The sequence below is a fragment of the Pituophis catenifer genome, unplaced genomic scaffold, assembly GCF_029215685.1.
Source record: "Pituophis catenifer annectens isolate HBS135680 unplaced genomic scaffold, rPitCat1.0.hap2 SCAF_1, whole genome shotgun sequence".
NCBI classification, from domain to species: domain Eukaryota; kingdom Metazoa; phylum Chordata; class Lepidosauria; order Squamata; family Colubridae; genus Pituophis; species Pituophis catenifer.
The window spans coordinates 249,314,070-249,325,869 of NW_027256881.1; the positions used below are offsets into that span (position 1 = coordinate 249,314,070).

General features: G+C 39.5%; 1 protein-coding gene across 1 annotated transcript in view; it reads left to right on the forward strand.

Moving 5' to 3' along the window:
* IGSF22 (immunoglobulin superfamily member 22) overlaps nt 1-11,459 on the forward strand; it is a 51,809-nt gene extending 40,350 nt beyond the window's left edge. Inside the window, exons 18-22 of the mRNA XM_070957432.1 lie at nt 2,051-2,139; nt 4,452-4,644; nt 6,775-7,074; nt 9,357-9,683; nt 11,392-11,459. Coding sequence (XP_070813533.1) covers nt 2,051-2,139; nt 4,452-4,644; nt 6,775-7,074; nt 9,357-9,683; nt 11,392-11,459 — 977 coding nt within the window. The remainder of the gene's footprint in view (nt 1-2,050; nt 2,140-4,451; nt 4,645-6,774; nt 7,075-9,356; nt 9,684-11,391) is intronic.
* Nucleotides 11,460-11,800: the final 341 nt, after the last annotated feature.

An 11,800-nucleotide genomic window follows, 5' to 3' on the forward strand; every position in this document is an offset into this window, starting at 1 on the left:
CCCGGATTGTGGGGGCAATAAGCTGACTTTGTATAAAAAAGAACACCACTTGGGGGGGCCGAAAGCCCTACTAAGCAGGTATATACAAAAGTATGAAGGCTATTACTTAATGCATTGTAAGCCGCCCTGAGTCTCCAGAGAAAGGTGGCATATAAATCAAACCAATAAATAAATAAATAAATAATTTTTTTCCTTCTTATGTTAGGTTCGTCCAAATAAATGATATTCCAAATCCTAAAGAACCATTCATATGTTTTGAGGGAAATATTCTTTTTTAATTTTTTTTATTAATATACATTAAAAAAGAGCAACATGTTCAAAATCCATATATACAGAGTGTTGCCGGTTTAAAGTTCTTTGGACTAATATTCGTCATAGTCCAAAAAGAATAATAATATTCTCTAATGGTAGTTTCAAAATAACAGTGCTTTTCCCTCATAACATTAATACATATTAATTAGTAATACTAATCAAAATTAATGTTACAATAAACAATCCTAATAGTGAAATTAATCTTTTTCTTGTGATCTTCAAGATTCTAACTCCTATTTCCCTTATTTAACCATTGATAGAACAGATCCCATATTGCAAAATGTCTTCCTTTTCTTTAATTTCAATGTTAGTTTATTCATTTCTGCACATGCTAAAATTTTTGTTATTATCTTTTCTTCTGTGGGGATCTCCTCACCCTTCCAATTTTCTGTGAATACGATTCTGGCCGCTGTTACTGTTACATGTACTATTAAATATGTGTTTCTTTTATTATATTTGTCTGGTATGATGCCCAACAGGAATATTTCCAGTTTTAGATCTATATGTTCCTTTATCATTTTTTTCTAGCCAGATGTGTATTTTAATCCACTATTTTTTTGCTTTTGAACATGTCCACCACATGTGGTAATACGTGCCCGAGATTTGGTTGTACTTCCAGCATTTGGCTGACATATCCTTAAACATTCTGGCTAATCTTGCTGGTGGGAAGTGCCATCTATAAAACATTTTGTATACATTTTCTTTATATGCAGTGGACAATGTCAATTTATAGTTTCTGTCCCACAACTTTTGCCATTTGTCCAATTCTATGGAATACCCAAAATTTTTAGCCCATGCTATCATAGTTTTTTTTACTTGCTCCTCTTCCATTCTAATAGTCAATAAATAGTTACAGAATTTTTAAATCAGTTTATTCTCTGGTCCTGTTAAAATTTGGTCCAATTCTGTTGGTTCTTTATAAAAACCATATGTTTTGGCATCTTTATGGTATCTAGATTGTATCTGTGCATGCGGCCACTATGGGAAATATTCTTTATCAATAAGAAGCATTGCTCATTTCTTCTCTCTCTCTCAAAGTTGTTCTTTTTTCTCAAATAAAAAATCAGCTAGGTATATTTTTGTCTCTCCACATAGGAAGGATATTTCTATCTTGTCAAACAAGCAAATTATAATTAAATTAAGCTTAGGCCAAGAATACGTAAAAATACACACACAAAAACAAGTGGAAAATATTTGTGTGCCTGCAACTTTATTTAGTTTGTCCCTTAGTTTGTCTCCCGTCTCTACATGTGCTGCATTGCGGATCAGTTGTGATAACCCTTGAATATATAGTCTAAATGTTCTTTCTGAATTAATCTGACAATTTTGCCATTGGAATGGAAGGAATATAAAAGGTAGTAACAGTATAAATAGACCGTACTGTTTATTCAGGCATTTTTTTGATGAACATCTCACTGGTAGACTATTTGCTGTGCATACAAAAAGCTAAATTTTACCCACAAGACCAAACTAATAGCCAAATACTGGCAATACTGCCCTAAATGAGTGAATAATCTGATTCAGGATTTCCAATGTTCCAAACTTCTCATTCTCTCTTTTCCCCCCTCCCTCTCCCTCTCCCTTTCTCTCCCCTCTCCCTCCCTTCCTCTTTCTTTCTCTCCCCCCTCTCTCTCCCTCCCTCTTTCTTTCTCTCCCCCTTCCCTCCCTCTCTCTTTCTCTCCCCCCCTCTCTCTTTTTCTCCCTCTTTCTCTCTCTCCCCTCCCCACTTCTGGTGTAGTTGCTCCAAAGTTTGATCTAACTGTCAGACTAAAGAATCATATGGTGGTTCGGGCTGGGACTGCTCTCTGTATTCATGCTTCCTTTACTGTAAGTTGTCCTTTTTTTATCTGGACTATTACATTTAAAAATGTTGCATTTCCGTATCTTTGGAAATTAGTCAAATTGAGACTGGTGAGATTTTGAGCATAAAGAGCTGGAATGTTGGTATAGTAAATAACTTACATGGAAAAGAGCCAGGATTCAATTTCTAGCATCTCTGGTTAGAAGTAGTCCTAGTTTATTGATTGCCTCATTTAGAAACCATTTGCAATTATAGTAATGGTGAAAATTAGGTTTATGGCCAATCCTCGCATTTGCAACCTTCATAGGCCTATAAAACAAAGAAAATCTGAAATAAGATTGTAAACACAGTCACAGTTACACTTAGTGATCACTTTACTTAATGACCAAGTTGCCGGTCCCAATTGTAGTTGCTAAATGAGGACTACCTGTAATAGAAAATGATGGGAGGAGATATTTGAAGATATTTGGCCTGAGACACTCAAGTGCCATTGTCAGATATAGATAATTTATATAGATATAAGATATAGATATATCCTATAGATACATCTATTTCCTATATAGATATCTATATAACTATCTATATGAGTATCTACATCTGTATATCTATATCCATCCTATATCTGACTGTACGATGGCTCAATGGTTAAAGATGCTGAGCTTGTCAACTGGAAAGCTGACAGCCTGGGTTTGAGACCCATGACAGAGAGAGCTCCAGTCCTCGCCCCGGCTCCTACCCATCTAGCAGTTCGAAAGCATGCAAATGCAAGTAGATAAATAGGTACCACTATGGTGGGAAAGTAACAGCGTTCCATATTTTCATGCTGGCCACATGATGACAGAAGCACTTCTGGGACAAGATAGGCTTCGTCAGCTGAGAATCAGAGAGGATATATGGCTTCTTGAGTTGGTCACAACTGGATATATCTTAAGATATAGCCATGTATACTATAAAGATATTGAAACCAGTTTGATCTAGTAATTAAGGCACCAGGCTAGAAAGCGGAAGCTTCTCAAAGGGATCAAGCTGTCCACTTCTGTGCTGGATATTCAGAAAATGTTAAAAACTGGATTACTTTAGAAATCTTTTAGTAAGTTTCTGTATGATGGCACCTTGTTCCCATTACTCTTTTTTTCCTTTATATTGTTTCTTATGTTTTTGTTTTGTAGTTTTGTGTGGTTATTGTTACTGTTACTGGGATTGGTTTTAATTTGACAGTGTATGTTTTCATTTTTGTTTTAAACAGCATGCCACTGTAGTTGCTACTTAAAAGTAAAAAATCTCAGATATGTGCGATGTAAAATATGATTTCTGAGGTTGACAGGTTCATATATGAAACCTATTCAGGCCAGAAAAAGAAGCTTGTTAAGAAGAGGTGGCAGCTTGTATGTGTATAACTATTTTAATGGGAAACTATGCATATTTAAGCTGCTGCTTTTCCTACTCCTAATCTGTAAGAGAGACTAATGCCAGTTGGGATATTGGATTAATTAGGGTTTTATGAACCCTGTAATTGCTGCTCAAATCTACACCAGGAGACTTCATTGTTGTGTCAGGCCAAGCTTTCCACAATAGAGATTCCTTACTATTCTCTAATTTTAGCCTGAAATTTTATGATTCAGGAGTCCTTGTTACTCTGCTGCTTGTTTCACAGAGTAGTTGGGCTGGATATAAGGATGTAACAATTGCTTCAGGTGGTCCTTTAATCACAACAGCCTCAAATAACCTACTTGGTGGGTGATAAGACTCAGCTGAGAGAGTTTCTTGAAAACAGGACTGAAGCACTGGTGTCTTATAAGTTCTTTGTAAAATCATTTCCAAGCAAGCAATACCAACCTCTGGGAAAAGTAATTTGTTTTTCTCATGACAATATGTTGGATGAAGGGGGGCAGGGGGAGGATTAGGAAAAAGACATAAAATCAGTCAGAAGAGGAGGCGGCGGAGGAGGAGGAGGAGGAAGAAGAAGAAGAGGAAGAGGAGGAGGAGGAGGAGGAGGAGATAGTAATCCATTAATTTGATGACTTTTCCTCCACCTGCCTTGATTGTTCACTTCCCCACACTAAGATTTCCTCTTCTGAGGGAATACTTCTATATGTAAAAGTTTCAGTATCCTGTAGGATGCATTTTAAAAAATAACAAAAAACCCCACAATGTGGAAATAGCAAGATCCAGAAAATTTCCTGCTCATCTTATTCTCCTATTTTTCCTCCATCTCCCTCCTTATAAAGGAGCAGAATTCTAAAGAGAGAAAATGTTTGATTAAAAGACTAGGGTAAAAAAAACCCAGGCATGAGAAGGTCCCTCTCCTGCTTCCTTTCAACCTGATTTGTCTCAACAGGGCTCTCCTCCTCCCAACGTTGTGTGGCAAAAAGAGGGGGTTCCCACAAGGGGGAGAGAAAGCATTACGAAAGGCAAGCATCACTCCCAGTTTCTCATCCATAGCACCAAACGCTATGATTCTGGACTCTATCGGATCGTGCTGAGTAATGACTCTGGAGAAACCCACTACGACATCCATGTCCGAGTGACAGGTAAAGGATCAGAAGGAGGGGAAAGTGGGGAGGTGTATCCTGCCCCATCTATTGATTTAGCCAAAGTGGGCAGTGAGGATTCACTGTCCATGCTGAGGAGGTAGGGAAATATAATTTCTGACTCAAGCATTCTCTCCCCACCTCACCCCGACTCCTGAGAGTTTATGCACTAAAGACAAATTCCTTGTGTGTCCAATCGCACTTGGCAATTAAGAACTATTCTATTCTATTCTATTCTATTCTATTCTATTCTGTTCTGTTCTGTTCTGTTCTGTTCTGTTCTATTCTATTCTATTCTATTCTATTCTATTCTATTCTATTCTATTCTATTCTATTCTATTCTATTCTATTTTTTTTTTAAAGTAAATTTATATACCGCCCTTCTCCCTGAGGACTCAGGGCGGTGTACAGCCAGAATTAAAAAACATAAAATACAAATATTAAAAAACAATTAATATATATATAAATTTGGCCCAAAATTAAAATACAAACCAATTAAAACATTTAAAATTTCTTCTTAAACCAGCCCGGCTTGCTGGAAAAAGTGGGTTTTAAGGGCACGGCGGAAGGCACTAAGGTCTTGGATTCTCCTTATCTCTGGGGGCAACTGATTCCAGAGGGTAGGTGCCCCCACAGAGAAAGCCCTCCCCCTGGGGGTCACCAGCCTACATTGATTGGCTGATGGCACCCTGAGGAGGCCCTCTCTGTGGGAGTGCACGGGACGATGGGAGGTCATCGGTAGCAGCAGGCGGTCTCGAAGATAGCTAGGCCCGATGCCATGGAGTGCTTTAAAGGTGATAACCAGCACCTTGAAGCGCACCCGGAAGATCACTGGGAGCCAGTGCAGCTCACGCAGGAGCGGTGTTACATGGGAGCGCCATGCTGCTCCCGTCACTACCCGCGCTGCTGCATTCTGCATCAGTTGGAGCCTCCGGGTGCTCTTCAAGGGGAGCCCCATGTAGAGAGTGTTGCAGTAGTCAAGGCGAGAGGTGACGAGGGCATGAGTGACTGTGCACAGGGAATCCCGATCAAGAAAGGGCCGCAACTGGCGAATCAGGCGAACCTGACAAATATTTTATTATTTCTATTTCTATTCTGTTTTCTATTTATTATTTCTCTCTCCTCTCCTCTCCTCTCCTCTCCTCTCCTCTCCTCTCCAACCCAACCCAACCCAACCCAACCCAACCCAATCCAATCCAATCCAATCCAATCTAATCCAAGGCAAAAAAAGAATAATATTGCAGATTAATGTGCACTAAATATTAAGGTCCATGCTGCCTCTGATAACATCTCAGCCCAGGAATTTATTAGATCCAAGATCAAAAGTCCTTCTAAGCAAAAACACCCACTCTTGTTTTATTTCTCTTTCAAGAACCACAATTTAGGATGAGGGCAGGGAATGTTTCCTTTGTGGATGAGACTATAGAAGTTTAAGAAAACACATATTCGAAGAGAAGCAATCTGGAATTAAGAAGAAAGTTCCTAATAGTGAGAACAATTAATCCGTGGAGCAACTTGCCTTCAGAGTTTGTGGGTGCTTCATCACTGGAAGTTTTTAAAAAGACTGGACATACCACTTCTCTCAAATTGAATAGAGTTTCCTATTTGCACAGGGGGTTGGACTAGAAGATCTCCAAGGTCCCTTCCAGGTCCATTCTGATAGATTAAGAATGGCTAGATACTAATGATTAAGCAATAATCCAAGGCATATTGATAATTTTTGTTTTTCATTTGTTTTAATTGTCTTTTTCAACTCTAGTGAGCACTTTACATTCTTTGATTTTTATGATTCTGAGTAGCTAATGCTTAGGTCTATATTTCTACTCATGAACCATGGACCAACAATATAAAACACCCATAATGTCAGCCAATCGGGGAAGGGCAGTATACATTACAATGCTTGTTTTGGATAATTTGCCACTCTTTACAGCCAGATCATCAAAGATATATTTTAAAAAACAAAGATTTAATGTTGTAAGCTGCCCAGAATGACCTCACAATGAGATGGGTGGCAAACAAATTCAAGAAATAAATAAGAAAAATTATCTTATAATTATTGTCAGGGACTAACTGATGGATGTCTAAAAAGAGAAAAGAAGCTCTGGTTCACCTTTTATGTTTTTATCTTAGACTTCCCAAGGCCACCTACTAATCTGAACCTCTATGAAGAAGTGCCAAACACTGTAACACTGAAGTGGGACCATTCTCCAGATGTGAAGGAGGATGACAACGCCCATTATGTCATTCTAAAGCGTGACACTAGCACTGCCACTTGGTTCACTGCAGCAGAAAAAGTGTACAGTAACAAGTACACTGTCACTGGTCTGCTTCCTGGCAGGAAATATTTCTTCCGGGTGATTGCCCGCAATGATATTGGTGACAGTGATCCTTTGGATTCAAAAGATTCCTGGCATATCAATAAAGATATAGGTAGGTATGGATGTCTCTATAGCGATAATTAGAGCAAAATTTTTTTTTTTGTGGCATGTTTCAACGGATCTAACTATGTTTTGCATTTTTACTTTGCATTTCATGCAAGTGGAAATGGAAGGACCTGTTGGATAGCTGACAATAGCTATATTACTGGTGTACACTGCTGGTTTAAAATAATAGGTTGTTTAGTTTGTTAGAGAGGAAGGTGTTATGACTGAATAATCATTTTGCCAAATGTACTCTCAAGCTAGGTGTCTTCTTCTTCTTCTTGTGCCATAACCGTCATCGGACGTTGGCGATCATGTTGGCAATTCTATTTTTGTCAACAGCCGCATGAAAAAGTGCTGCTGAGTTTTGTCCAAACCAGTCCCTTAGGTATTGAAGCCATGATGTTCTTCTGCCTGGACCTCATTTGCCTTCAATCTTTCCCTGGAGGATTAAGTGAAGAATGACGTATTTTTCTGGGTGTCGCATCACATGTCCAAAATAGTCTAACTTTTGCTTTTTAATAGCTTTGATTATTTCCCTTTGCTTTCCCAGGTGGTTTATCACCTCTTCATTTGTGATTTTGTTAACCCAGCTTATACATAACAGCCATCTGTAAATCCATATTTCAAATGCTTCTAGTTTCTTTAAGTGGTTTTCTGTCAGAGACCAACTCTCAGGATAGAAAAGATATAACATCTGACAAGCCTGATTTTCAGTCTTAGGCTTATGTCGTGACTGCAGAAGACCTTTTTCATTTTGAAGAATGCTGGGTATATACTAAAAAATAAATAAATAAAGAGAATGATTTGGCTTTTTTTTTTTTCAGACAAGGATATTTCAGCCAAATTCTCCTCAGTGGGATATATATGTCTTATACATTTCTTACGAAGGGGTTGAGGGATGTGTATGAATAACTAGTTTTTCACTGTGCAGGCTGCAGTCTCCCAGGTTTTTCACACTTCAATATCCAAATAAGAGGTTTTTAGATTATAAATCATAATCTAATGATAGGAACTGCAATGTTGTATTTTTTTAAGCAACAACAAGTTACCAAGGAAAAAACAGCAACAAATAAATTCTGCCATTTTGCAGCAGCAAAATAAACTTCAAACACCACCCAAAAGAAATTAGAAGCAATGTGGGGTGATGTTTAAGATGCTGGACTTGGGAGACCCACATTTGAGGCCATCCTTAGTCTTGTTAGCCAGAGGATGACTTTTGACCAGTCACACTCTTTCAGCCCAAGCTACCAAACAGGAACAGTGGGAACAACTGTCTAGTAGTGTCCTTGGTGAGAAGGATGGCTATACAAGAGAGCCAGTATAATGTAGTGGTGACGCTGCTGGCATAAAACGCAGAAGATGGTGAATTCTATGGTTGCCTTAGGCATGACAGCTGGGTTGTTGCTGTGGGGAAAATTTGATTTGATTGTTTGTGTGTGTGTGAGAGAGAGAGAGACAGACAGACAGACAGACTGAGAGAGAGACAGACAGAGAGAGAGACAGAAAGAGAGACACAGAGACAGAGAAGTAAAACTAATATGTGTGTGTGTAGGTATATAAAAATTCCCTTTTTACACTTGTGGGTAGTATGTATCTTTCTCAATTTTGGGTTATTTGAGGGTTCTGCCTAGGATCTTATCTGTTCTCTCCACCGGGGGTCCCCAATCCCCAGTCTGAGGACCAGTACCGAGCCATGGCATGCCAGAAACTGTGCTATTCAAACAAGCAAAGCCTCATTCACAAGAAGCAGTCAGCACATGAAACCACACCCCCTCTGGTCCACGGAAAAACCTCTCTCCATGGAACCGGTCTATGATACTCGAAAGGTTGGGGGCCACTGCTCTACCCTGCACTCTGCTGGACAGAGAGTTCTGATGTTGTTCCTGGGATCTGTTGGAGCCACTCTCCCAGCTTATGAGTCACAGCCCTACCTCCACCAGAACTACTTTGGCCTTTATTTTCCACATCCTCTCTCATTCTTCCTTCAGGCCCTGGTATTTCTCCAATGATATAATAATAATAATCTGTTTAGATTTTTTTAAAAAAAAATCTGTTTGTGTCATCTTGTAGGCCTGGAAGTAAGGTGGGAATAAAGTAATTCTAAAGCAACCTAAAAATAAAGACAAAAGAAAGGAGTCTGTTTTATAAGGGGGGGGGAACCTTTGAGGAAAGTGGAGGATTGATTTTCCAAAGTGTTCCTGCCAATATATAACAGAGATGTACACAAACAGGCTGATGAAATGAATTCTCTTTTGGAGCCCATAATCAATCTTGTTGTTTTGTTGACAGAACTTTTCCATGTCAAGATGAAGGAGTACCATGAGAAGGACTGGAGCCATGCTCCCCATTTTATAACTCCTCTGAAGAACCACCTAGTGTGGCGAGGCCATGACTGTACCATGAGCTGTGCTTTCTTAGGAAACCCCCGCCCAGAGGTTACGTTGTACAAGGGCGATGTCAATATCACAGCCCATTCCAAATTCTGGTACAATTCAACAAGCGGTGTCTGTACACTGATGATTCCCACATGCACTGCCAAAGATAGCGGCGAGTACTCCATACTAATTGAGAATGAGCTTGGGAAAGAAAAATGCAGTTGTACCTTGACAGTATATGGTAAGTTATCTCTCCACTTTGGCATAGATTGAAGATATTGGTACTATCCCATTCAATTTAATATGTTTAGCCCAGTGGTGAAATTCAAATTTTTTACTACTGGTTCTGGTGGGCATGGCAGGGGAAAGATACTGCAAAATCTCCATTCTCACCCCACTCCAGGGGAAGGATATTGCAAAATCTCCATTCCCACCCCACTCTGGTGCCAGCTAGAGGTGGTATTTGCCGGTTCTCAGAACTACTCAAAATTTCCACTACCGGTTCTCCAAACTGCTCAAAATTTCCGCTACTGGTTCTCCAGAACCTGTCAGAACCTGCTGGATTTCAGCCCGGTTCAGCCTCAGAAGAGAGCCAGTTTACTGCAATAGTTAAGGCATCGGGATAGAAACTGGGAGACTGTGTAATCTAGTCAGCTGAATGACTTTAGGCCAGTCACACACTCTCAGCCCTAGGAATGAGGCAACGGCAATCTACTTTCCAAAAACCCAGCCAAGAAAACTGCAGGAACCAGTGTAGACAATTGCCTAGAATCAAGTCTGACTTGATGCCACAGTATAAAAAAAAAGGTAACCAAAATCAGATTGATATAATTTCTGCTCAGAGAATTACTTCTATTGAAGCTGATACTTTTTGTACCAGTTCAGGGAATATTTTCCCCCCCTCCTGACAGAGAGATGGCCACAGCTAGGGGAAATTTCAAAAGTTTGATGAGGCTGCAGATCATTTAATTCAAAAATCGTGACGTTTTTATATCATGAATTTAAGGAATGGCATCAAAGGAGTTTTTCTTGGAATGCTATAAAGCCCTTGATGAAGGCCTTGAGTCACCTAATGTCAAGGGAGAGATGTCAAAGTTGACATATTGGGGTTTAGTGTAGTCAGTTCCAGAAGAAGAAGGGGTTTGAATGGAGGTAGTAACACATTGGGATCAGAAATGGGTTTCAGCAGGTTCTGACCAGTTCTGGAGAACTGGTAGTGGAAATTTTGAGTAGTTTGGAGAACCGGTAGTAAAAATTATGACTGGCCCCACCCCAATCTATTCTCTGCCTCCCAAGTCCCAGCTGATCGGGAGGAAATTGGGATTTTGCAGTATCCTTCCCCTGGAGTGGGGTGGGAATGGAGATTTTACAGTATCCTTCCCCTGCCACGCCCACCAAGCTATGCCACGCCCACCAAGCCACACCCACAGAACCGGTAGTAAAAAAATTTGAAACCCACCACTGATTGGGATCCAGAAGAGAAGCCTATTCCATTCAGTTTCATTGTTGCATGTAGTCACTGCTTCAGCCAGTGCCTATCTAGACCTCCAACCTAATGAGGAAATATTCTGGTTCGGTTCTTCAGGATCCACAAAAGTTCTGCTCTGCCTTCTCTTTTTGTGGAAGGTCTTTTTACTTTTTGTTTTTAGAAAGTTATTGAACACATACATTTGCCTAAAATTCTTGCAAGGCAGGAAGTAGTTATTATATGCAATTAATTTTTTAAAAATTTCCTCCACCCCATCCCATTATCAAGTACTGACCTTAAGAATAAGAGAGAAATGCCCTGAGAATTTGACTACGAACAGAATTTTCCTGCAGTTCAGTAATAAACTTCTATTTATTTATTTATTGAATTCGTACAGCTGCCCATATCACAAAAAGTAATTCTGGGTGGCAACATTCAATAACACGGCATCTGTTAATGTTTATTATCCTTTCTCTTTTAGAAAAAGATGATAGAAGCATTTTGGACACAGTTATTGGCAGCCTGCAGAAATCAAAGCATCTCATGTGAACCACACACTGTACCAAATACATATTTCAAGTATGGTTCAGCATCATTCAGACTGTTTTGGGTTGTGCGTGGTTTGAGCTCTTTGGGACTGTATAATTATTAGTAGACTTGTAATGCAAATAAGATGCTGGTAGTCAAGCTGTCACAGGGACAACAGAGTTGCCATCAGAAGACTAAGAAGATGTAGATTGTTCTAGTTATAATTAGAATCAGAATCAGAATCAGAATAGAGCTGGAAGGGATCTTGGAGGTCTTCTAGTCCACTCCCCTGCTCAAGCAGGAGATCCTTCACCTGGAATTTATTATGTAATTTAATAATACCTGGCTTTTATTTAGTATTT